General features: G+C 50.1%; 2 protein-coding genes across 2 annotated transcripts in view; both read left to right on the top strand.

Moving 5' to 3' along the window:
* The window catches only part of ELK1 (ETS transcription factor ELK1), a 15,262-nt gene extending 2,635 nt beyond the window's left edge, over positions 1-12,627 (top strand). Inside the window, exons 2-6 of the mRNA XM_032756819.2 lie at positions 6,649-6,892; positions 8,807-9,250; positions 9,962-10,393; positions 11,031-11,132; positions 11,218-12,627. Coding sequence (XP_032612710.1) covers positions 6,683-6,892; positions 8,807-9,250; positions 9,962-10,393; positions 11,031-11,132; positions 11,218-11,316 — 1,287 coding nt within the window. The 5' untranslated portion in view covers positions 6,649-6,682 and the 3' untranslated portion in view covers positions 11,317-12,627. The remainder of the gene's footprint in view (positions 1-6,648; positions 6,893-8,806; positions 9,251-9,961; positions 10,394-11,030; positions 11,133-11,217) is intronic.
* A 5,345-nt stretch (positions 12,628-17,972) lies between these two features.
* On the top strand, positions 17,973-23,786 carry CFP (complement factor properdin). The gene is made up of 9 exons (XM_032756818.2): positions 17,973-18,191; positions 18,286-18,436; positions 19,683-19,858; positions 20,319-20,489; positions 20,628-20,819; positions 21,014-21,187; positions 21,439-21,630; positions 21,787-21,898; positions 23,559-23,786. Exons 1-9 carry the CDS (start codon positions 18,116-18,118, stop codon positions 23,722-23,724), a joined length of 1,410 nt encoding a protein of 469 aa, XP_032612709.1. The 5' UTR covers positions 17,973-18,115; the 3' UTR covers positions 23,725-23,786.
* The last annotated feature ends 2,708 nt before the right edge of the window (positions 23,787-26,494 follow it).

The raw sequence follows: 26,494 nt of genomic DNA, 5'->3' as shown, positions 1-26,494 counted from the left end.
AAAAAAAAAAAAAAAAACCAGTGGTTACTGTGGTGTGTGTAATACACTCTCCTAAAGGCACAGGCATAAAAGATGTTTCTAAGAGTGATTTGATTTTGTTGTACCTGGGTAGTGTTCTTTCATTAAAGATTGTCACACCATGGTGCTTGGAATATAGTATACAAAGGCACATGTATAAAAAAGAAGTTCCTAACAGTGCTACTTGTAAAAACAAAAAAAGTCAACCCCTCCCTGACCATCTGAAGCTGCACACCCAGCAGGGCTCAAGCCAGGTCTCTCCTTTGTCCCGTTGCCCTTTATCACTGTCTGACACACTGTGTGGGTTACTTGTTTGTTGTCTGTCTCTCCGCATTAGAATGTGAGTCCCATGAGTACTCAGTTTTTGTCTGCTCATTCACTGCTGTCTCCAGCAACTGAAAATGTACCAGGTAAACAGCAGATGCTAAATAAGAATTTATCCCTTGAATAAATGGGAAAAAGATAATTTGAGACACCAGTGTAGGGGTCAGATGGGGAAGAAGAAGGGATATGAGAGCTAGTTAGTTGGGACTGTTCCTTCAACCAGCCTTTACTGAGCCCCTCGTAAGTACCAGGCACTCTTCTAGGTGCTGGAATATGGCAAGGAACGAAACAGGCCGAAATATCTGTGCTTGTGGAGCAGACATTTATTAAAAGTTGGGGAGGCTGGGCGCGGTGGCTCACACCTGTAATCCTAGCACTTTGGGAGGCTGAGGTGGGTGGATTGCCTGAGCTCAGGAGTTCGAGACCAGCCTGGGCATCACAGTGAAACCCTGTCTCTACTAAAATACAAAAAAAATAGCTGGGTGTGGCGTCGTGCGCCTGTAATCCCAGTTACTTGGGAGGCTGAGGCAGGAGAATTGCTTGAACCCAGGAGGCGGAGGTTGCAGTGAGCCAAGATTGCACCACTGCACTCCAGCCTGGGTGACAGGGCGAGACTCTGTCTCAAAAAAAAAAAAAAAAAAAACCAAGTTGGGGAGACAGACTATGTGAACAAAATAAATAAGTAAAATTAGCATAATAGACAAATGCTGAGAAGAAATAATGAAATAGGGCAGGTAGGAATTGAGTATTGGGGGTGGTTGAAATCTTAGGCATAGGGAAGGTGACTCTTGAATTAGGGCCTCATGGTGGAGAGGGAGGGAGCCTTAATGTCTAGGGGAAGAGCATACCAGGCAGAAGGAAGCGCCAGTGCAGAGGCCCTGAGGTGGGATGGTGCCTGCCATGTTCAAGGAACATCAAGGCAGCCAGTGTGGCTGGAGCAAAGTGCGGGGAGGGGTAGAAGGTGAGGTCACACAGGTGATAGGAGCCAGATAGTGCAGGTGATACATAGGATAGGATTGCAGGGGCAGGGGGAGAAGGATGACACACTAGCTAATAGCTAATATCTGTGGAGTATCTGCCACACATCAGAGGCACTTTTCTGTTCAAATACCAACCCCCAAAGGATGTTTACCACACGGTGGTGCCTGGAATGCAGTACAAAAAGATACATGTATCAAAGATATTTCTAAGAATGCCAGTTTATATATGAATAAGGATTTTCCTCCTTTTCAAAAGGATGTGTTCACAAAACTGAGGTATGTAATATGCTCTGTGAAGGCACAGGTATAAAAGCTGTTTCTAAGAGTGCTAGTTGTATATGTGAATAAGGACTGTGTTGTTCCACTGAAAGAATGTGTTCACAAAACTGTGGTGTGTAGCTGGGCACAGAGGCTGAGGTGGGAGGATCACTTGAGCCCAGGAGTTCCAGGCCAGCCTGGGCAACATAGTGAGATCCCCGTCTCTGAAAAAGAACCCAAAAAATAACCACTGTGGTGTGCATAATACACTCTCCTAAAGGTACAGGCGTAAAAGATGTTTCTAAGAGTGATTTGATTTTCTTGCACCTGGGTAGTGTTATTTCAGTAAATATTCATTGTTACACTGTGGTGCTTGGAATATACTATACAAAGGCACATGTATAAAAAAGAAGTTCCTAACAATGCTACTTGTAAAATCAAAACAAAAAAAGTCAACCCCTCAAGTCTTTTACAGAAGTATTTTACAGAATTGACACAGTTAATCCTCACAGAAGCCTCGGAGGGTAGGTGTACTTTTGAGAATATTTGACTTTGAGAGTAAAATATCCCCATTTTACAGATGAGGAAACAAGCACAGAGAGGCTGAGTAACTTGCTCAGGGTAACCTTGAGCCAGAATAGCCAGAACAGGGGCAGAGGAACATAAGGCTGAAGACTCAGAAAGAAGAACAGATTTGCAAGGGCAGGCAGGTTATTTGGCACCTTTGATCACGCAGAGGAAGAATGAATTCTTCCTGGAACGCGATGATTGTGTAATTGAGTCCATGAAGTGAGGGAAGAGCTCTCCCTGTGGGGAGAGCAGCCCGTGCTTACCCTCAGAGGTTGGAACTGTCTCGGGAACGGTAGATAGTTCAGGGTGGCTGCCTCAGAGGCTTTGTACATGCCGTTCGCTCCGCCTGAAGGCCCTCCCCCACAGAGGGCAGCCTGGCTTGCTACCTCCCCTCCTTCAGGCCAGGTGTCACTCCTTGGGGAAGAACTCCTTGTACACCCTGTGTAAAAACAGCATTCCTGTCACTCTCTAGGATCTTACCCTTCTCTGTTTCTCTTCATGGAGAATTGGTGGTGTAAGGTGATTACTCACTAGAGCCAAACCACTCAGGTTTTGAATTCCAGCTCTGCCAACTTCCAGCTGTGTGACTTGGGGCAGGTTACTTCTCTGTACCTCCATTGCCTCATGTGGAAAATGGGGGAAATGATAATCCCCACCCTTTAACGGTGGTTTGAGGATTCAATGAGTTAAATGATTCAACGAGTGTGCAGCCCATGGTAAGGATCGTATGCCTGGCTTGCATTTTTAAATTATTAAAATGTATTCATAGCATACCCGTAGATGTCTGACAGGCCTCTGAAACTGACCATCTCCAAAACTGGCGTGACCCCCCTCAAAACTTACTCTCCTACAAGGCTCCCACCTCAGCTGACCACCATGCTGTCCTTGTGGGTGATTAGGCCACAAACCTAGACTCACCCTGGACCCTTCTCTCACCTCCCCCAGGCATGCTATCTGTCAGCAAGTCCTATTCTGTGTTCAGGCTTTCTCCAGACCCCAGCTACTTCTGGCCAGCCCCACTGCTACCACCATCATCTACCGCAGTGGCTTCTTCAGCCCCGACAGTCTGTTCTTCTCACAACCGCCAGGGGGATCCTGTTGAAATCTCAGTCACAGCCTGTCATCCCTCTGTTCACAACCCTCTTGTGGTTCCTGTCTCACTCAACATCCTGACAGCGCCCGAAAAAGCCTGGCTCAGTCTGGCCCCCATCACTCTGTTTTCCTCTCCCGCTGCCTCCCTCCTCTCCCCCGAACCCATGCCGGCCTCCTCTCCCCATGTCACCTGCCAGGCACTCTTCAGCCTTGGGCCCTTCACACCGGCTGCCGCTTCCACCTTGCTTGCTGCTCTCAGATACTCACGAGCTCAGTTCCTTCACCTCCTTTTGGTCTCTGCCCAGTTGTCCCCTCCTTGGTGACTACTCTCCCCTGACTCTCCATGTGAAAGTAACAGCTCTCCCCTGCTTGATTTTTTCCCCATAATCCTTACCACCATCCGACGCACTCTTGTACATGTTTGCCTTGTTTCTCATCTGCTTTCCCTGCTAAGATGTCAGCTCCTCTGGAGCAGGGATTGTTGTCTGTTGTGTTCTCAGCTGTATCCGCAGCACCTGGCCCACAGTAGGCACTCACCAGTTGCTTGCTAAGTGAAGGAGATGGAAAGAAGTAAACATATCCAAGCAAGGCAGATTACTAGAACTCTTATGAGGGGTCAAGTGGGAGAAATGACAAAATACAAAGCCCTGTGTGCTATTGAAGCTGGAAGCCCACCGTCACCTTTCACTCAGCTGATAGGTTCTGTTGCAGCTAAAAGAAGAACTGGTAAAATTGCCTGACTTTGCCACCAGGAGTCACTCTGAACTCTTTGGACTTCTGAAACAAGCCTGCCTGCAAAACAAATTCAGTGAGGTCTCTGGTGACAGGACTCTCTAATCGGACACTTCATGGCTTTGTGACTTGTATAATTGAACAGGAAGCTCATGTTTATTTCCAGTTTGCTCTCAGGAAAGAAAGCAGTAATGGGGTGACAGGGAGGATCCTGTTCTTTGAGGGACATGCTGAGAGGGAACAGTCGGTGTGAGGGGCCATTTAGCCTAATGGTGAAACACTTAGTCAACTGGAACCTGACTGCCTGGCTCCAAATGCTGGCTCTGCCACACGTGGCCTGTGGAAGGTACGTAGACATTTCTGCCTCCACTGCCTCATTTATAAGTTAATGACAGGAAGACTACCTACTTCTCAGAGGCGTGATCAGGGATAAATAAGTCAATGCCCATTAAAAAAAAATAACAGTACAGGTGTACATGCCCTCACCCAAAACCCCTGGGGCCAGATGTGTTTCAGAATTTCCATTTCTTCACATTTCAGAAAGGTAACATGATGCATATACGATGTTACATAACACCCCTTAGTAAGCTCTGTAATCGGCTGTGTTCATATTTCTGCAGCAAAATGTATGAACACTCGCACTAAGTGAGAATCAATAAAGACCAGAAAGGGCCTTGTTTCATTTCAAATCAGGTTTTGCCGCCAAAAGAGTTATAAGAAGCTTTCTTCCTTTAGAGCATTTTGGATTTTGGAATGGCAGATAAGGGACTATGAACAAATCAGAAACTAATATTTAGGGTTTATCATACACCTCAGGCATATAATATTTAATCTATACAATATCTCTATGAGCTAGGTATTGTTATCCCCATTTTACCAATGGGCATATCATTATCCCTGTTTTACACATGAGAAAATTGAGGTACGAAGAGGTTAAAGAATATCAGCCAAGCATGGTGCCTCATGCCTGTAATCCTAGCACTTTAGGAGGCCAGGGAGAGAGGATTGCTTGAGCCCGGGAGTTCAAGAACAGCCTGGGTAACATAGACCCCATTTCTTAAAAAAAGAAAAAGAATATGCCCAGGGTCACACAGCTAATAAGTGGCAGAACCAGGATTCAAACACTGGCAGTCTGGCCCTAGTGCCTGGGCAGTTGTCCAGCAGGCCATATTGCCTCTGCTTAGAACAGTGCCTGATGTGTATTAAGCTCTCAATAGATGTTAATTATTGCTGTCATCAAGAAAGAGAATATTCAGGGCCAAGCACGGTATCTCACACCTGTAATCCCAGCACTTTGGGAGGCCAAGGTGGGAGGTGGCTGGATCACTTGAGGTCAGGAGTTCAAGACCAGTCTGGCCAACATGGTGAAACCATGTCTCTACTAAAAATACAAAAATTAGCCGGGCGTGGTGGTGGGTACCTATAATCCCAGCTATGCGGGAGGCTGAGGCACGAGAATCACTTGCACCTGGGAGGCAGAGGTTGCAGTGAGTCAAGATTGTGCCACTGCACTGTGCTCCAGCCTGGGCAACAGAGAGACTCCATCTCAAAAAAAAAAAAAGAGAACATTCAGGGACAGTAATAGGACAGAGAGATCAGGCATTCAGTTTTAGGCCAGCTTCATAAAGGAAAGGACCTTTGGGCTGGGACTTGAAAGATAAGAAAGACTGCTAGGTGGAAGAAGGAAGCCCCACGTGGAGTAAGCAGCCTTTGCAAGGGTCTGGCAAAAAAAAAGAACCTCCTGAAAAACTTGACATTGATATGGTAGAAGATACAGATAATGTTCAAATGAGGAGAATGGAACTAGTTTTCTATTCTTTCTGTAATAAATAATCACAAATTTAGCTGCGTAAAACAACACATTTGTTATCTTACAGTTCTGTAGGTCAGAAGTCCCACAGTGGTCTCAGTGAGCTGAAATCAAGGTATTGGCAGGGCTGCGTTCCTTCTGGAGGCTCTAGGGGAAAATCCATTTCCTGCTTATTCAAGTTGTTGGCAGAATCCAATTCCTTGAGACTGTAGGACTGAAGTCCGTGTTTCCTTACTGTCTGTCAGCTGACAGCCATTCCCAGCTTTAAGAGGCTGCCCACAGTCCTTGGCTCTGAGCCCCCCTTCCTCCATCTTCAAAGCCAACAATGGCAGGTTGAGTCCCTCTCACATTTTGAATCTCCCCTGCCTCTTCTGTCATCACATCTCTGAGCTACCTTTCTTTCTCCATCATCTGCTTTTCAGAGCTCATATGATTAGATTGAATTTAATCAAATAATCCAGAAATAATCTCCCTGTCTTAGGGCTTGTAACCTTAATTTCATCTGCAAAGTTCCTTTCTGCTATGTAATTGTAAATAACATACAGGTTCCAAGGATTAGGATGTGGAGCAGGGGTGGCATCATTTGGCCTACCACAGTCTGCCCTCTGACCCCTACAGACTCACATTTGTCTCACATGCAAAATACATTCACACCATCCTAAGATACCCACGAGTTTTATCCTATCACAGGGAGCATCCCAAGCAAGACTGGGGAGCTAGAAGTTACTCTGGGAATGTTTAGGGAATGATGGTAGGGTTTGAGGACAGAGATGGAGAAAAGATGATAAAAAAAGGAATCCTCCTCCCACTGACCTCTGCCCCTCCTATGTCCACAGCCTCTCAACTCAGCTGTTTGCTCTCCAGGTACCCCTGGGATGGCGTGAGCACTCCCCCAGCGATGGACCCATCTGTGACGCTGTGGCAGTTTCTGCTGCAGCTGCTGAGAGAGCAAGGCAATGGCCACATCATCTCCTGGACTTCACGGGATGGTGGTGAATTCAAGCTGGTGGATGCAGAGGAGGTGGCCCGGCTGTGGGGGCTACGCAAGAACAAGACCAACATGAATTACGACAAGCTCAGCCGGGCCTTGCGGTACTACTATGACAAGGTACAGTCTCTCAGACCAGGGCTGGGACCGCCCCCCCACCGACATTTATATCACAGATTTTATTTTGTTTTAATTGCCATAGCTATGACTTTGAAAGCAATGTTAAAATTTATCAGTTTTTAACCCATCCATTGGTACCCTCAGACCAGTATTGGGCCCCTAAACACTATCTCACCTACTTTCTTGTCTTACTGCTTTGGCAAAAACCATCACTGCATTATTAATACTGACTGTTTCTACTACCACTCTGAGATGCCCAAAGTGATGCTGCCCTGCCATGCACAACATTTCATTTTCCTGCCATATTCCTATAGCCAACATTTTGAAAACACGGTTAATAATGGCTGGTCCTCATTCTGTCCTCTGGAACCCCTGGACCAGTATTGGGCTTCCCTAGTTATTTCATAGTCTTCTCTTATTCCAGAATATTTCATATTCCTAGAATCAAAACCTCCTTGACAGTATTATACCAACTTTTGCCTACTTCGTCCTCTGGGACCCCCAACATTTTTAACTAATTGTTTTCTTGTCTTATTCCTTAAGCTAAAACCTCTGAAACAACATGTTTAATGCCAACTTCCACACCCTATCTTCTTAAATTCCCAGAGCAGCACTGGTCTACCCCAATATTTATATCAATTGTTTTCATTATCTTATTCCTATAGCTAAAATTTAAAATTTCCCCCATCCTGTCCTCTCAGACCCCCAGGCCACTACTGGGTTTCTCCTCCCCCCAATATTTATATCAGTTATTTCATTTTCTGAATCCTTCTACTGAAATTTCCCAAACAGTATTCATGAATATCCCTTTTTATTCCTCTTCTAAGAAACACAGACCCACCCTGTGACATATCTGACCAGCACTAAGACTTCCACAGAATGCCCTAGTGCCTCCACACTCCTCTTGCCCGCCCCCACAAGAACAGCTGTGGTCATATGCTGCACCCCCTTCATAGTTTATGGCATTTATTCCATTTTCATATTTTATTCCTTGAGCTCAACCCTCCAGAACAATATTAGTAATGAGGCTACCTCACTGTGCCCTCTGGGAACACTAGGTCATCTCTGAGACCCACCAGACCTGAAAAACGCCAAACATGCTCTGTGACCCACCCAAGCCAGCCTTGATATAGGCCCCCTCCCAATATTTATACCAATATTTTTAATATTCTTGTCTAATTGCTGTTAGTTACTTCATTTTCTTACCGCTTTAGCTTCAACCTCCACAGTGGTATTAATAATGAGGCCTTCTCACCCTCTCCTCTGCAGTGACCTTGCCCTGTTCCACTTCTGTGTCATTAGCTTCAAATAATCCTCTGTATTAATAATACATCACCCCATCCATCTACATTAATTTACTTTCTTCCAACATTTATATCAGTTACTTTATTTTCTTGTCTTATTGCATTTGCTAGTCTCCAAAACTGTGTCCTGACAGTCACCCACAAGGCCTGGCCCTGTGAACCTCTGGTTCTTGGAGCCAGGAAGAAGACCTGCTCCCACACCTACTGCCTTTCATGGGCCCCATTGTGAAGAGGAGCTACAGTGTGGAGGGAGTGGGAAAATCAGATAGACGGACCTGGAGAGTGACAGAGGGAGGCTTGGAAAGGGGTGGATGGGAAGGGGCTTAAAGAAAGAATTGTTGTGGAGAGAAGAGAGAAAGGGGAGGAACTGGGGAGGGATATAGATAAGGGGAATCTGGGGAGAGAGGAAAGAGGTAGAAACCAATGGGAGGGGAAATGGACTGAGAGGGAAACTTACAGAGAAGGGACGGGAAAGCCGGAGAGGGGCAAGTGGGAAGAAAGCCACTAGGAGAAGAGAAACGCCACTCCACCCCCCTCCTCCTCCCCTGACTCTCTGCCTCCAGCCTGCCCCTTTCCTCTAAGACCCTCTGTTCCTCTCCTCCCTTCCTAGAACATCATCCGCAAGGTGAGCGGCCAGAAGTTCGTCTACAAGTTTGTGTCCTACCCTGAGGTCGCAGGGTGCTCCACTGAGGACTGCCCGCCCCAGCCAGAGGTGTCTGTTACCTCCACCATGCCAAATGTGGCCCCCACTGCTGTACATGCTGCCCCAGGGGACACTGCCTCTGGAAAGCCAGGCACACCCAAGGGTGCAGGAATGGCAGGCCCAGGCGGTTTGGCGCGCAGCAGCCGGAACGAGTACATGCGCTCGGGCCTCTATTCCACCTTCACCATCCAGTCTCTGCAGCCGCAGCCACCCCCTCATCCTCGGCCTGCTGTGGTGCTCCCCAATGCAGCTCCTGCAGGGGCAGCAGCGCCCCCCTCGGGGAGCAGGAGCACCAGTCCAAGCCCCCTGGAGGCCTGCCTGGAGGCTGAAGAGGCCGGCTTGCCTCTGCAAGTAAGGACTGGAATATAGAAATTCAGTAAGAGGAGGCGGTAAAGAGGAGGGATATGTAATCCCCGAATGACATGGGAGGCTGGTAGAAGAGACATAGTGGTCCTGTTAAAGGAGATAATGGTGGAAGGAAGAACATAGACGTCCTCTTAGAAGAAGGGGTGGGGCAGAGAGCTACACAAATCCTGAGACAGAAAGGGGAGAATACTGTGCTACAATTAGTAGCTGCCTAACATGTAGGTGCCTGGAATATGTTTGATGCACTGGTTCTCACACTCTAGTGCTCTACCTGTAAGGCTTGTTAAACCACAGATTGCCAGGCACGCCCCCAGAGTTTCTGAATATATGGGGCTGGGGAGGGGCCCAATAATTTGTATTTTTAACTTGTTACCAAATGAGGCAGATATTGCTGGTCCAGAGGAAGGTAAATTTTTGAGAACTGCTGTTTTAATGAATGAGGATGGTATCCCTCAGATTCCTACCCGCTTCAGGTTGTCTCACCCCAAGTCCCCTGTCCCATAGGAGGACCTGCCCCAGAGGAAGCCCTACTTCCTTGACAAAGTCCTATGTCCTGTTGGAGGACTTGCTCTGATGTGCAGTCATGCCCCGAATACCAAGTGCCACCTTCCCGGCGAAATCACTGGGTGGCCCACAGGAGAATCCTGTGGCCCCAACAATCCTTACACACCCTCTTTGTGCCTGCTCCTCTCCCAGGTCATCCTGACCCCGCCCGAGGCCCCAAACCTGAAATCGGAAGAGCTGAATGTGGAGCCGGGTTTGGGCCGGGCTTTGCCCCCAGAAGTGAAAGTAGAAGGGCCCAAGGAAGAGTTGGAAGTTGCGGGGGAGAGAGGGTTTGTGCCAGAAACCACCAAGGCAGAGCCAGAAGTCCCTCCACAGGAGGGCGTGCCAGCCCGGCTGCCCGCGGTCGTTATGGACACCGCAGGGCAGGCGGGCGGCCACGCGGCTTCCAGCCCTGAGATCTCCCAGCCGCAGAAGGGCCGGAAGCCCCGGGACCTAGAGCTTCCACTCAGCCCGAGCCTGCTAGGTGGGCCGGGACCCGAACGGACCCCAGGATCGGGAAGTGGCTCCGGCCTCCAGGCACCGGGGCCGGCGCTGACCCCGTCCCTGCTTCCTACGCATACATTGGTGAGTGCCTGCGGAGGGGTAGGGTGTGTGGGCGCCAGCACCAATGGGATTGGCACGTGGCGGGTGACTGACAGGAATCAGAGGAGGGCGAGTGTGGTTGTCCCTGAAGAGGGTGGAGCCTTCGAGTGTGATTGACTGGGCTGATGCTGGGCTGGAGGGATGGGGTCTGATTAGTGAAGGGCAGGGCTGGTGACTTTCGTGGGTGGGACCGAGGGTCTTTCTGTGGGACTGTTTCTGGGTTGGGGTGTGGCTTAAGGAACCTGAGCAGGGCTTTTTGGTCTGGGATGTGCATATGGGGTTTCATGGGTGGGACATGAGTTGGAAGTTGACCCTGAGCTGTTGGGATGGTGACTTGAGAGGTTTGAGAGCAGCATTTGGATAGGGTCTTGTGGGTGGTCTTGACCAATGAGGTCTCAGCAACTGAGGGTGGGCTCTCGGGAGTGGGGAGTGGGGGGTGTCTGCAGAGTTTGAGAGATCGTAGGCATGGCCTCCATGGTTACCATCTAGGTGTGTGCACTTTGGGGAGTGACCTTGGGAGTGTGAGTGGGAAATCTGTGGTGGGGCTGGGACCAAGTCCCTTCCAACGTCCCACATCTACTCTCTACTCACTTGAGCTCCAACCACCCTCTCCCCACAGACCCCGGTGCTGCTGACACCCAGCTCGCTGCCTCCCAGCATTCACTTCTGGAGCACCCTGAGTCCCATTGCGCCCCGTAGCCCGGCCAAGCTCTCCTTCCAGGTAGGATCCTCTTTCCCCGTTTTGGACAGGGTGAGAGACCCAAGAATGGCCCCCATCTGTGACCTCTCCCTCTTTTTGCCCCCAGTTTCCATCCAGTGGCAGCGCCCAGGTGCACATCCCTTCCATCAGTGTGGATGGCCTCTCGACCCCCGTGGTGCTCTCCCCAGGGCCCCAGAAGCCATGACTACTACCACCACCACCACCATCACCCCTTCTGGGGTCACTCCATCCATGCTCTCTCCAGCCAGCCATCTCAAGGAGAAACATAGTTCAACTGAAAGACTCATGCTCTGATTGTGGTGGGGTGGGGATCCTTGGGAAGAATTACTCCCAAGAGTAACTCTCATTATCTCCTCCACAGAAAACACACAGCTTCCACAACTTCTCTGTTTTCTGTCAGTCCCCCAGTGGCCGCCCTTACACGTCTCCTACTTCAATGGTAGGGGCGGTTTATTTATTTATTTTTTGAAGGCCACTGGGAGGAGCCTGACCTAAACTTTTAGGGTGATTAGGACATCTCCCCCACCTCCCCACTTTTTTCCCCAAGACAAGACAATCGGGGTCTGGCTTGAGAACGACCTTTCTTTCTTTATTTCTCAGCCTGCCCTTGGGGAGATGAGGGGGCCCTGTCTGCATTTTCGGATGTGAGTAGAAGAGCTAGTTTGTTTTGTTTTATTATTCCTGGCCATACTCAGGGGTCCAGGAAGAATTTGTACCGTTTAATGGGTTGGGAGTCTTGGCCAAGGAAGAATCACACCCTTGGAATAGAAATTTCCACCTCCCCAACCTTTCTCTCAGACAGCTTATCCTTTTCAATCAACTTTTTGGCCAGGGAGGAATGTCCCTTTTGTTCTTCTTCCCCCTGAGAAGCCATTCCTTTGTCTGCCAACCTCCCTGGGGTCCTGCCTGTTTCCTCCCAATGGAGGGTTTTTTTGGGGGGTGGTCCCCGTCTGGGGGGCCCCTCCAGCCAGTACTCCAGGTCTCCCTGTCTCTCTCCCGCTGCCATTTTGATAGTATAATCTATTTTTAAATGGGGCTTTTCAATAGGGGAGAGGGAGTCATCTCTTCCTATATTTGGTGGGGTGGGTGGGAAGGAAGGGATTTGGGGGGGAATCTTCCTGCCGCCTCCCCCCCAAGTGTTTATTTTTGATACCAAACATGTATTTTCAGTTCCCTCCCTCCCAGCCCCCCAATTTCCTGCGGGCGGGTACAAAGGACCCTTACAATGTCCCTGGAGTTGGGAGGGAGGAATGGGGGACATAAAGCCTGTCCTGTCTCTATTCTAGGCAAGAGAGAGTGGGTTCAGAAGACTCCTGGGCTCACCTGTTAGCGCTGGCCCAGCCCAGGCCTTGGGACCTGGGGGTTGGTGATTTGGGGGACGGTGCTACACTCGTCTCCACTGTTTGTTTTACTTCCCCAAAATGGACCTTTTTTTTTTCTAAAGAGTCCCAGAGAATGGGGAATTGTTCCTGTAAATATATATTTTTCAAAGTGATGCTGGAGGCTGCTGGCACTTTTTCTCTGATGTTGTCAGGACTAGCTGAGCGTGACACACATGACTGTGTGTGGAGGGTGTGAGGCAGAGGTTGATCGTGAGAGAAACGGTGTGATGGCGTGTGTGAGAAACAGTAGTAGGGACTGCATATCGGTAACCATGTGTGTGTCAGAGACGTGGAAAGCTGTGATTGTGTGTGAGAGAGTGCAGAAGTTGTGACCACAGACTTCTGATGGTGTGTCTGTGTGGGAAATTGTGGCTGTATTTCATAAGATTACTGAGCCTGGATGAGTAGTCAAGGTACTGTACAAGAACCTGTGATGGTATGCACAAAATAATGCCTACGAGAAGGAAATGGGGACTGCAGCCCTGTCACTATTTGATGGTGAGCAAGACAGACTGGGTGACCAAAACCACATGTGAGAGACTACGTGGGCATGAAACTACAGTAGAGCTTGTCAGGGATCGTGGCAAAGATTGTGTAGGTGACAAACCTCACTGTAGGCGACTCAACGTTTGAGAAATAGATGATGTACAAAACTCTTTACTTGAGGCTGTAGTGTCAGCTAAAGCCGTAAGACTGTATGGGTGTGAACTTGATTGTACGGGAGAGAATGGCTGGGAGACCAAACCAGTGACTGAGACCAAAGATACAAGATGGTGCAATTGTGTGTACGAAAGCAGGCGTGAGAGACTGTAGCAAAGACTGAGAAAACGAATGGCTGTGACTGGGAGAGTGTGACAGGCTGTGTGTGTGTACACCTGAAACTAGTTGCAAATCGATTTACCATTACTACCACAGTCTATCCCACAGGTTCAGGAACTGTGAGAAAGTGGGAGAGAAAATGACGGTGAGCCGGACGGAGCCACTGACATGGTGTGAGAGACCACGTCACTGGGCGTGCAAGGGAGAGGGACAAGGAACTCTTTATGAGAGACTTGGCAGTAGCAGTAACTGGAAGTCAGCAACTGTGGGAGAGGAACTTGACAACTGAGTGATGTCAGAGCATCAGGGGGTCTGTGAAACAGTTCATAAGAAACCATAAATCAGGGGCCATACAAAAGAGCTGAGCAAATGAGACGTGCCGAGTGACCACGTGACAGTGTGTGAGAAACTTGTAAAGCTGTGCACGTATGTCCGTGATGAGCTGACCGTATGAAGAAAATGATAGTGTGCACGACCGAGACGGCATGGGTGACTTATCGAGGGCCTAGTGGTGATTGTGAAATACTGACCAAGTATATCAGAAGCTGACTGAGGGACAGTGATGACTGAGACAGTGGCTGAGAAACTGATTGTGTGCCCATGGGCAAAACCCTTTGCAAGAGACTTTATGAAAGGCTGTAAATCAAGGACTGAGGGTGCTGGAAGCTGATTGAGAAGAAACGTGAGACTAGGTGACGACAGTGTCTGAGATACTGTGTGATTGTGTATGCGTGTGAATGTCTTCGTGGGAGAGGCTGTAATCAGGGATCGTGGGTGTGTGAAAAAGTGGCTTGAGTGAGAAAGGGGTAGGAGAGGTGATTTTTGTGCATGTGCGGGAAACTTCATGAGAGACTAGTTAGTGGTGACTATAAATCAGTGACTATTTGTGTATGTGAGAAAGTAACAGGCCAAATGAGTGGCTAAACGTTTCATGAGATTGTGTGACTGCACGTGTATGTAAGGAACTGACTGGTGAAAGAAAATATTGGCAATATTGACTGAATGAGACAGGCTGTTAAACATGATTGTGTGTGTGAAACTGTTAGTAGGAGACTGTAGTAAGGCTGGAATCCATGACACAGAAAATGACTATGAGCGACAGAATGTCTGAGAGGCTGCGTGATTAAGAGAATATAGTAAAGGCTGTAAATCCGGGCTGGGCGCAATGTTGTGCACCTGTAATCCCAGCTACATGGGAGGCTGACGTAGAAGGACCACTTGAGGCCAGGAGTTTGAGTTTGAGACCAACCTGGGCAACATAGAAGGACCCTGCTGCTACCAAAACAAAAAACAAAAATTACCCAGGTATAGTGGTGCATGCCTGTAGTCCCAGCTACTGAGGACACTGAGGTGGGAGGATCGCTTGAGCCCAGGAGTTTGAGTTTGAGACCAGCCTGGGCAATGTGGCAAAACCCTGTCTCTCCAAATAATAAAAAAATTAGCCAGGTGTGGCGTGTGCCTGTAATCCCAGTTACTCGGGAGGCTGAGATGGGAGGATGGTTTGAGCCCATTAGGTTGAGGCTGTAGTCTGTGATCACGCCACTGCACTCCAGCCTGAGTAACAGAACCAGACCCTGTCCCGAAAAAAAAAGAAAAAAAGAAAAGAAAAACAGAACTGTGTAGATAGGTCTAAAAAAAAAGAGAGAAAATAACAGACCAAATGAGACTGTATGAGAGGTCTAATGCCCTGCAGACCCTCAAATGTTCCAGGCCCTGGAGAAAAACCCTCTTCTGTTTTTCCTGTTCCTCCACAGGCCCCTCCTGCTCAGTCCTCTGGGCCGGCTTCTCCTACTTCTCTAAAACTTGAAATGCTGGGGTTCCCCAGGGCAAAGCCCTGGGATTCCCTTCTCTCTTCTCACGCATCCTCTCTAGGTCATCTTATCCAGGTCTTGGCACTTGAAATACTACTTATCCTCCATGGGATGCCCACATTTTTACTTCCAACTCAGACTGTCCTTCTGGTATTTTATCAGAATCTCTAAAGTTTTGTTTATTTCATTGATTGATTCATTTAGCAGATGTTTATTGAGCATCCACTGTTTCCTGGTGCCTATCTAATGCCCTGCAGACCCAGCAGTTAACAAGCCAGACAAAAATCCCTGCCCTTGTGGAAGTGATATTTAGGGAGTGAGAATAACAAGAAGCAGGCAAATACATAGTAGCAGGTAGGGATGTAATAATTAAATAAGACAAGACTCTCACTCTTTGTTTAAGGAATCTGCAGTCATTTTATTGCCTAAACGTGTGGGAGAAGATAGAGTGCTGACAGTCCTCTTCCACAGGGAATCCTATGAGTATTCATACAGTTTAAAAACAAAGGAAATATTGTTAATATTATTACCAGGGCAACAGGTGGTTAAATAAAGCAGCCAGCCAGAATTTCAGGTTTCTTTCTTTCTTTCTTTCTTTTTTTTTTTTGAGACAGAGTCTCATTCTGTCGCCCAGGCTGGAGTGCAGTGGCACGATCTCAGCTCACTGCAGCCTCTGCCTCCTGAGTTCAAGCGATTCTCCTGCCTCAGCCTCCCAAGTAGCTGGGATTACAGGCATGCACCACTACGCCTGGCTAATTTTTGTATTTTTAGTAGAGACGGCGTTTCACCATGTTGACCAGGCTGGTCTCAAACTCCTGACGTCAGGTGATCCACCACCTGCCTCAATCTCCCAAAGTGTTGGGATTACAGGCGTGAGCCACCGTGCCCGGCCAATTTCAGGTTTCTTGGAGAGTTTGTTTTCACAGGATAACACAGCAATGATTGTCTTGAAGTCTTAGAATCTTAACAAGACTCCTTTGTTCAAAGCACATTTTCAAGGATAGCCTTATGTTATCAGAGAACAGAGTACATCTGTAATGGATACAGATATTAACACATACCTTACTGCCCATAAAACAAGTGTTCCTGAAGAACTTCTGTTTTAACAGCTGACCAAATTATTACATTTGAATTTGCAGAATGGTGTCTCTCCCTGCCTCCCTGAGAGCAGAGGAAATTAGGCATTGCCTTCCTATCTTTCTTGCGCTTCTTTTTGTTAATTAAAAGCAAAATAAAAATTTTAAAGCGGGCCCTGGAGTTTCATTAGGGTTTATAAAAAAAAAAAAAAAAAAAAAAAAAAAAAGCTGAGGTTGGGAGAAAATCTTGAAGCCAGGAGTTTGAGACCAGCCTGGGCAACACAACGAGACCCCATCTATACAGAAAATAAAAACATTAGTTGTGTGGTGGTGTGTGCCTGTAGTCCCAGCTATTTGGGGACACTAAGGTGGGAAAATCAATTGAGCCCAGGAGTTTGAGGCTGCAATGAGCTATGATCAGACCACTGCGCTCCAGCCCAGGTGACAGCAAGACTCTGTCTCTTTAAAAAAAAAAAAAAAAAAAAAACAGGTTTGAAAGCTACTGGGCTAGAGAGTGACAGGGATGCCAGACAAGGGTATGGGGAAGGCCTCTGTGAGGAGGGGCAACATTTATTATCCATCTTCTCGAGGGCCAGGATTTTTGTCTGTCCTATTCTCTGCTCTAATGCTGAGAACCGCATCTGGCATCCAGTAGGTGCTCAATAAATGTTCAATAAATTTATCAAACACAGAGCACCTACTATATGCCAGGCACTGTTCTAAATACTTTCCAAAAGCTTAACTCCTGGCGGGGCACGGTGACTCACGCGTGTAATCCTAGCACTTTGGGAGGCCGAGGCAGGTGGATAACCTGAGGTCAGGAGTTTGAGACCAGCCTGGCCAACATGGTGAAACCCTGTCTCCACTAAAAATACAAAAATTAGCTGGGCATGGTGGTACACAGCTGTAATCCCAGCTACTCAGGAGGCTGAGGCAGGAGAATTGGTTGAAATCAGGAGGCAGAGGTTGTAGTGAGCCAAGATCGTGACACTGCACACCAGCCTGGGCGACAGAGTGAGACTCCATCTCGACAAAACAAACAAAAGCTTAACTCACAATCTTTGCAACACACCCTACCTATGTTGTAGGTGCTGTCTGTGAGCACATTTTACAGAGGGGAAACAGGCTCCAGAAGGGGGGTATCTGCCCGAGGGTTCTCTGATGGAACATGGCCCAGCTTATTCCCTCCTAATCACCCTAGACCCTGGTGTTGTCCCCAGCTGGGCCCATGGAACAATGGATAGACCCCATTCCCCTCCTGAATCCCTCCCCAGGCTCCTGCCACTTCCCTTTCTCACTTCCCTTGTGCTGACCTCCCCGACCACAAGCTGACCACAGGGAACCTCTCAGGAAAGGAGGGCCGAGGTTAAGGGAGGGTGGAAGGTGGAGCAACTGCCTCGATGCTCCCTCCACCCCCACGAGCAGGAACACACTGAGCATGGCACACTCACTTCAACCTGGTTCAACACCCCCACGAGGTTGACCCTGTCATTATGTTAGAGATTATGCATTTTCCACATAGGGAAACTGAGGCTCAGGGGTGTTAAGTGACTCACGCAAGGTCACACGGCTAGGAAGTTGCTGCACGCTCCGATGCTCCATTTCCCCTGGGTGAGAATTTGTCCTAGGAGCTTCTATTGAACACTGAGAGGTTGCTGGGAGGAGCGCGAGGTTCTGGGGATACAGTGATAAACAAAACAAGACCAACAGTAAGACAGGAAATGGGGAGGGGAGAGTAGAGAAGGAGGCAGAGGGGACAGGGTGGGGTCAAAGCAGGATGCCCTCCCAGTTCCTCCTGCCTCTAGGTTCCTCTTTCCCTGCTGACTCCAGGAGCAGATCAACCCAGATAAAGTGGGACCTCCTCTCTGGTAGAGGTGCAGGGGGCAGTACTCAACATGATCACAGAGGGAGTGCAGGCCCCTCACTTGCTGCTGCCGCCGCTGCTCCTGCTGCTCACCCTGCCAGCCACAGGTGAGGGGGTGAGGGCCCAGCTGGCCCCAGGGGTGTCCAGGCCCACCACATCCCTGACCGAGCCCCACCCACCCATCCCCCGGCCCTGTTACAGGCTCAGACCCCGTGCTCTGCTTCACCCAGTATGAAGAATCCTCCGGCAAGTGCAAGGGCCTCCTGGGGGGTGGTGTCAGCGTGAAAGACTGCTGTCTCAACACTGCCTCTGCCTACCAGGAACGTAGTGGCGGGCTCTGCCAGCCTTGCAGGTCAGGGGGAGCCTGGGGTGGGGGCTGGGGGGGAGGGAAGGACTGTCTGGGGGGGTCACCCAAAACTGGGCACTTTCTTTCTCTGGGACTTCCAAGGGTGGCCCTGAGGCCCTCATCGTGACCATACCTCAGGGTTTCTCAACCTTGTTACTATTGACATTTGGGGCTGGAAATTCTTGGCTGGGGGAGGGGATTGCTTACCTGCGTATTGTGGGATGTTTTGTAACATCCCTAGCCTTCCACTAGATGCCAGTAGCAATTCTCCCCACCAGCTGTGACAACCAAACATGTCAGCAGACATTGCCAAATGTCCCCTGGGGGTCAAAATCACCCCTGATTGAGAACCACTGACATAGCTCACACATATTGAGCACCTCCTGCACACTGGAAGCATTGCAGGTGCGGTGTAGCTTGGTATTTCCCTAATTTTGATGACAGCTCATGTTTATTGAGTGCTTACTGTATAAGGACACACTGTGGGGGCGGGAAAGTTTGGGGAATTCAAAGGGCAGCTCTAGGCCCCTAATTATGATGACACTTCACATTCATTGAGCACTTCCTGTATACCAGCTGCATGGCAGGGTTGGGAGATGAGCTTGAGGATTTCTGAGGGCAGCTCTAGTCTCCTGATCATGATTTCCAGCTTGCATGGATTGAGCCCTTACCATATGCCAGACCTGTTTTCTACTTGCTTACTATATATCCCAGATACACCGTGGGGATGGGGAGCTTGGGGATTTTTGAGGGCAGCTCTGGGCCCAAAGTCATGTCAACAGTTCATCACATCTATTTGGCATGAACAGCACCTAGGGCTATGCAGTGGGTTGGGGATAGATCTGGGGTTATTTCTGGGGAGGCCTCTGAGGTCATAGGGATGATGGCTCAGGTTTATTAAGCACTTTCTATTTACCTACTACCGTGTAGTGTGGTGATCTGGTGGGTTTCTGACAGCAGCCCTTGGTTCCTAGTCCTTACCTTTGCTTACTGCAGGCCTGGTATTGGCCTTGCCAGCCTTCCAGTGGTAACTCCAGATGCCTGATTGTGAAGGTAAATGACATTATCAAGCACTTATTGTATATCCACTGCTTCCCATTCAGTATCCCAATATCCCTAAAAGGTAAAGACTCATCAATCCATCGCACACACACTTGCCTAGCAACCCCTCGTGCCTGCCCACACTCTGGAGTCCCACATGCCATTCTTGTCAGCTCATGCCAGGATGGGATGTGTGCGCTCTTCTCCACAGGTCCCCACGATGGTCCCTGTGGTCCACATGGGCCCCCTGTTCGGTGACATGCTCTGAGGGCTCCCAGCTGCGGTACCGGCGCTGTGTGGGCTGGAACGGGCAGTGCTCTGAGAAGGTGGCACTTGGGACCCTGGAGTGGCAGCTCCAGGCCTGTGAGGACCAGCAGTGCTGTCCCGGTGAGGAGGATGAGCAAGGCGGGCAAGCACTCCCTGTCACCCAGCACTGGTGGGAACAATCGGTACAGAGGTCCTCAGAGTGGGCCCGTCCCCAGTGTTTGTAAGGACCTAAGGAGGAGAGTGGTGGGAGGTGAGGTAAGAGAGGTGAAGAGGGCCCATTGCCTGGGGACCACGGAGAGGACGTTGGCTTTTCGTCTGAGTAATTCGGACTGTGGGCAGGGGAGGAACGTGATCTGACTGGGGTTGGGAGGAGAACAGACTGTGCACAGTGAGGGTGAAAGGGGAAGCGGAGGCACCCATGTGAAGGGTGCTGCGGCAGGCCCGGTGAGCGGGGATGGTGGGCCCAGAGTGGTGGCAGAGGATATAAGGACAGGATTAGCTCATGTAGGGCACTCGAGGAAGCAAAGAGCCCTGAATGACACCCCACCTCCATCCCATTACCCTTTCTTCTCTCCCACAGAGATGGGCGGCTGGTCTGGCTGGGGGCCATGGGAGCCTTGCTCTGTCACCTGCTCCAAAGGGACCCGGACCCGCAAGCGAGCCTGTAATCACCCTGCTCCCAAGTGTGGGGGCCACTGCCCAGGAGAGGCACAGGAATCAGAGGACTGTGACACCCAGCAGGTCTGCCCCAGTGAGTGAGGGAAGCCACAGGATGCTGATGGTTGCACCCAGCGTGGGTCTGCGGGGTTACAGCAGGGAACTGCCAGGCTGAGAGGACTTTAGCACGCATGACCACATCTGCATCCCTCCACCTCCCACCCCACCACAGCACACGGGGCCTGGGCCGCCTGGGGCCCCTGGACCCCCTGCTCAGGCTCCTGCCACGGTGGACCCCACAAACCTAAGGAGACACGAAGCCGCACGTGTTCTGCACCTGAGCCCTCCCAGAAGCCTCCTGGGAAGCCCTGCCCAGGGCTAGCCTACGAGGAGCGGAGTTGCACCGGTCTGCCACCCTGCCCAGGTATGCCAGGATGAGGCCGCTGATGTTGCTGGCGGGGCTCTTGATTGAGGGCATAGATGCTCTGCCATTTCTAGAGTTCCTAGACCATGTGACCATGCAGCCCTTCATTTGGTGACAGTCTGCTTCAAGGGTCTAGGGGCTGAGAGGAAGGATTGAGGAGGCCTTTCTCCTCACTCCCTTTCCTCCTCCAACAGTGGCTGGGAACTGGGGGCCTTGGGGCCCTGTGAGCCCCTGCCCTGTGACCTGTGGCCTGGGCCAGATCATGGAACGACGGACGTGCGATAACCCTGTGCCCCAGCATGGGGGCCGCTTCTGTGCTGGCGATGCCACCCGGACCCACATCTGCAACACAGCTGTGCCCTGCCCTGGTCAGCATCTCAGGGTTCACGATTTGCATGCCTAAGCCTCCCTTGCCCTTCTCTGCTGCCCAGCTCCTGCTGCTGAGGCCTTGCTCCTGTCTCTGATTCCTCCTTTCCTGGCCCTGATACCTTGTTTCCACCCCTGGTCCCCATTCGCACATCTGATCACCTGTACTCCCTCCTACGCCCTCATTCCTTCCTCTGAACCCCCTTGCTGATTCCCTGCTTTGGTCCAATCCCCTGTTACCCTGTCTCTGCAGTGGATGGAGAGTGGGACTCGTGGGGGGAGTGGAGCCCCTGTGTCCGACGGAACATGAAATCCATCAGCTGTCAAGAAATCCCGGGCCAGCAGTCACGCTGGAGGACCTGCAGGGGCCGCAAGTTTGACGGACATCGATGTGCAGGGCAACAGCAGGATATCCGGCACTGCTACAGCATCCAGCACTGCCCCTGTGAGTGTCCCACAGACTGTGCTCTGAGGGTGGGGTGGCCCATGCAGGATAAGGGGTTTCCAACTCTGCTGTGGACCTCACGTCTCTGCAGCCTCCCTCTCACCTTCCCACCAAGACCTCCAGTTCTGACTCTGTGACCCCTACCCCTCATTGCAGTGAAAGGATCATGGTCAGAGTGGAGTACCTGGGGGCTGTGCATGCCCCCCTGTGGACCTAATCCTACCCGTGCCCGCCAGCGCCTCTGCACACCCTTGCTCCCCAAGTACCCGTGAGTGACAGGGCAAAGTATGCCTGGGAGGGGGTCATGATATTACAGGCGGGAGAGTCGGCTACCCCAGGAAACCAGGGTTTCCACTGCTGAATCTAAGGTATCTGCCTTGCCGAGTGCCACTTCCCAGCTGCAGGAAGTGGGGAGAAACTAAAGAAAATGAGAAAGAAGTTCTTGGAGGAGAATTCGTAGCCTCTGTGCCCCTCAGTCACTCGTTCAGTCACTCATCCACTCTCCCATTCACTTAGTCCTTCATGTGTCATTGACTCCGACCTTCAGTTACCCATGCTTTTAGCTGCCGTCACTCAGGCCTCCATTCACTGCCTGCCTCCCACAGTCACTCATGCCTCCATCCACTTTGTCAGCATCTCACTGCCCCAAGGCACTCCAAGGCTTTTTCAGCAACAGTTGCAGATACACACAGCCCAGATCCTGTGGATCCTCCAAGGGACCCAGCTGAGCAGGCCCCTGACAGGAGGCATATGAGGAACAGCTGGTGCATGCAACAGGTGCTGCCACCTCAACCTAGGTCCAGGAAGCTGACTGGGCCTCCCAGGGCAGGTAGGGATTGGGAAAGGTGTTCCTGGCATCAAGACTGTGAACGGAGCCTTGGAGCTAGGTGATTGGCTGCCATAAGTGTTTCCAGGTGCCAGAGGGGCCCAGGTGTTAGGGTTAAAATGTTCATCCCTTTTCTTCCTTCCACATACATCAAGCTACTAGATTAAGTGAACTATTCCCAGCTCGTGGAAGGGCTGCCATCTGGGAAGGGATCTCCCGGCTCAGGGGGTTAGAGTGGGGCCTGAAGATGAATTAGAGGTGTTGAACGGAGGCACAAATGACTGGAGTGAGCGAGAGACTGAGCGGAGGAAGAAGCAATTGAGAGAACTGGGATGGGAGTGAATGGAGGGCTTTCCTAGTGGGAGAAATAACCCAGGTAAAGACCTTTCTGGACATGGACTGAGCTTGAATAAAGTGGAGGAGAGAGAGAGAGAGATTGGCTTGGGGCAGGGATTTGGGCCCAACAATAAGGCCTTGAATGTCAGGACAAGGCATTGGGTTTTTTCCTGGAGGCAGGGGAAAGAGATATAAAGGGTATATATTTCAGAGGTAAGAGAAAGTAGCTCATGCCAACAAGTAACATTCGCCAGCATTTATTGAGCACTTGCTGTGTGCCAGGCACTGCTCTGAGCACTTTACCTGAATTAACTCATTTATCCTCACTCAGCCCCGTGAAGTGAGTATTAATATTACTATTCCTACCATTCTCATTTTGCAGATGAGGGAAACTGAGGCACAGGGAAGCTAAAGAAATTGCCCAATATCGTATAACTAAAAAGTAGTGTTGGGAGGCCAGGCACAGTGGCTCACGCCTATAATCCCAGCAACACTTTGGGAGGCTGAGGCAGGAGCATCGCTTGAGCCCAGGAGATTGAGGCTGCAGTGAGCTATGATTGTGCCACTGCACTGCAGCCTGGGCAACAGAGTGAGACCCTGTCTCAAAAAAAAAAAGAAAGAAAGAAAAAGCAAAGAAAAGAAAAGAAAAAGAAAAAAAAAACAAAAAGTAGCGTTCGGCATATAGCAGGCACTCAATAAGAAATGAATGCATTCTTGCCTTCCCTGAGATTCTCCCTTCCGTTCCTCCCCACCCCTAATGCCTCAGGCCCACCGTTTCCATGGTCGAAGGGCAGGGCGAGAAGAACGTGACCTTCTGGGGGAGACCGCTGCCACGGTGTGAGGAGCTACAAGGGCAGAAGCTGGTGGTGGAGGAGAAACGACCATGTCTACACGTGCCTGCTTGCAAAGACCCTGAGGAGGAGAAACTCTAACACTTCTCTCCTCCACTCTGAGTCCCCTGACCTTCCAAACCTCAATAAACTAGCCTCTTCGAGCTCGTCTACGATTCCTTAAAGGAGGAAAAACAACCTATCCCCTTCCCCAAAAGTAAGGTGATAGCATCTCATAGGGCAAACGGCACAGCACGGGCCAAGACACAGCAGCCTGTTGCGGAAAACAGTATTTTCCACTGTGGTCGCAGGTTGGCAGGAGTGAAAGCGAGTGTGCAGCCCCAGCCTCTCCCCGCCGCTGCCATAACCCCAATGTCTGGGCCCTGCGCAACCCCCTTAGTACCTCAGGGACGCCCGGCACGTTCCTCTGCAGAGCTCCGCGTTACGGGTTTCCTGATTGGCTACTTGTCCTGGCAGGCACTTCTTGATTGGCCGGCGTGCTTGTTCGTTGTCTCCCCGCCTCCTGGACCTCCCTAGATTCCCACCAGCCGGAACGTTGGAGGAGCCTCTGCCGGCCGACTCCGACTCCGCGTCAGTCGAGGATGAACGGCAGAGGCGTGGCCGAGGCTGGCACCCTGCCGCCCGAGCACCTGCACCCACCCACTCCCAACAGCCCAGCTCCAATGCCACAATTACCAGCGACAGATATCTCGGCGAGGCGGGGGGGGCGGGCCGAGGAAGTGCCTGTGTTGCGCTCTGAGCTGAGGCGGGGGCAAAGAAGCTAGAGTCAGTATCTGCCCGGAGGAGCCCCCAGGACAAAGCCAGACACTTTCCTCTGGTATTTGTTCGTTCATTCAGCACTTATTAGCGCCTGCTGTATACTAAAGCTAAGTCTGAGCATCTAGGGTGGAGGAGGGCTGGTAGAAAGAGGACATCTGAGCGAGGGAACAGACTCAGAAGGTATTCCTTTTCGTGTGAACATCTATTCAACACTTAACGCCTACTGTATACTAACAATAGTGCTGGACATCACGGAGAATAGAGAAGAGGAATCAGAGCGTTACGTGTCTCCGCAGTACAGGGAACAAAGCCAGACACCAGTGCTTTTAGCATTTGCTCATTCATTTACCACTTACTGAATGCCGGGCCCCTTGTGAAGAGACGCATCATAAGAATCATAATAATCATGGTAATAGCTACTACTTAGAAAGTACTTACTGTGTGCTTAGTAGTGTCTTAAGGCTTTCGATAGCATGAACTCATTTCGCCCACAGCAAACCCATGTGGGTCAGTAGTATTATCCCCATTTTACAAAGGAAACACGCACAGAAAGGTAGTAGGCTGGACATTTTTTAAGCATCATGGATTGTGGTGAGGTCTTAAATGTCAAGAGTGCTATGGGTGGAGGGGACCCCTGCGTGTGGGAAGGTTCGGGTGGGAGGTTTGTGACATGCACACCCAGACTATATCGGTACACTTACTTGACTTCTCTGGGTCGTTTTCCTCTTATTCAAGTGGACCAGTCAATGAGTTGAAGTGAAGATGAAGTTGATGAGTACTTACTTGGTCATCTTGGGAAGACTGAGCCAAAGTGAGGGGTTCTGGTTGCTACTACAGGGTATGAGAGAGGTATACGTTTACAAGCAAGTGGGAATTCAGCTGTGTGTGTGTGAGAGAGAGATGCAGACCTTTGGGGCTGTGCGAGAATTAAGGATATATTGATATGTGGCATGTGTGTGAGGTTACAATTGTGTGTATGCCATAACAATGCAGGAGTCCTGTGTGTGTGCACAAACACATTAAGGTGCCATGGACATGTATGTGTGAGTCACAAACATGGGTACAATACTGAATGTGAACATATGTCAGGGTTGTGTGTTTGAGACTCGTTGCTCACCAATGTACAGCAAAATCGTTCTTGGGGCCCCTTTTGCATGCCTATTTCTGCTGAAGAAGATGGAGACAGTTTGGGGGAGCCTTACGTTTTCCTTAGTGAATTGAGGCACTCCTGAGGTGAATCCTCATTCCTCTACAAAACAATCTACAAAAAATTAATTTCTGGAAATTGAGCCACCTGGAAAAATGAAATGGTGCTGGGGCCACAAGTACTAGGAACCTAGGAATGGGGACCCTAGGAAGAGGCACAGCCTGGAGAGATTCCTAAGGAACCTGAATTCAGACCTAAAGAAGCCAGAAAGATCTGTAGACCTGCAGCTGTTCCTGTCCCCAAAGAGGGCACCGCGCCCTGCACAGCTTGTCTGCTTCCGTTACTGGGCAAAAAACCAGGGAGCACATACTTCAAGACATTGGAAAATAACTGATTTGCAGGGAGATCCCCATCTGGGTAACACTGGGATTTGGAATGCCAGAGAAGGAATCCTGAAGGGAGGAGGAAAGAGTGGCCAAATCAAAGGCCTGGAGGTGGGACTGAAGCTGGCTGGGTTGGAGGAGGGAATAGAGGATGGTTTGGGAAGTGTTTGACTTGGGTACTGTGGAAGCCTAGGGGAGGAGGGGATAGAATCTGAGACCTGGGGGTGAGGGGTTCCTGCAGACAGTGGCCAAAGGCAGCCCTCGAGAGAGGGAAGGTGAGGACATTCCTGGCAGAAGTTACAGCACATGCAAAGGTACAGAGGTTGCCCCCTTCCTACCCCTCTCCTTAGAGGTAGGTTAGAGATGTATCCTTTTTACAGATGAGGAAACCAAATCTCAGAAAGATTAAGTCACTTTCCCAAGTGTATGGTGGAGGCCCCACTTGAACCCAGGCACTGTGTCTCCAGACCCCACACTATTACTGCCTTGTTTAAACCAGCCGATGATTTAATGAATAAAGGATGAACAAATGAATAAGTGGATGATTCACCTGAAAATTCTG

The sequence above is a fragment of the Hylobates moloch genome, unplaced genomic scaffold, assembly GCF_009828535.3.
Source record: "Hylobates moloch isolate HMO894 unplaced genomic scaffold, HMol_V3 SCAFFOLD_7, whole genome shotgun sequence".
Lineage (NCBI taxonomy): Eukaryota > Metazoa > Chordata > Mammalia > Primates > Hylobatidae > Hylobates > Hylobates moloch.
The sequence above is the reverse complement of the archived record's forward strand: the minus strand, read 5'-3'. Positions and strand labels throughout refer to the sequence as shown.

Bases quoted from the DNA above. Each gene is read 5' to 3' on its own strand.
- CFP (XM_032756818.2), top strand. From the start codon at position 18,116: ATGATCACAGAGGGAGTGCAGGCCCCTCACTTGCTGCTGCCGCCGCTG. The intron at 20,820-21,013 runs GTATGCCAGGAT...CTCCTCCAACAG, and splicing joins CGGTCTGCCACCCTGCCCAG to TGGCTGGGAACTGGGGGCCT. The intron at 21,188-21,438 runs GTCAGCATCTCA...CTGTCTCTGCAG, and splicing joins CACAGCTGTGCCCTGCCCTG to TGGATGGAGAGTGGGACTCG.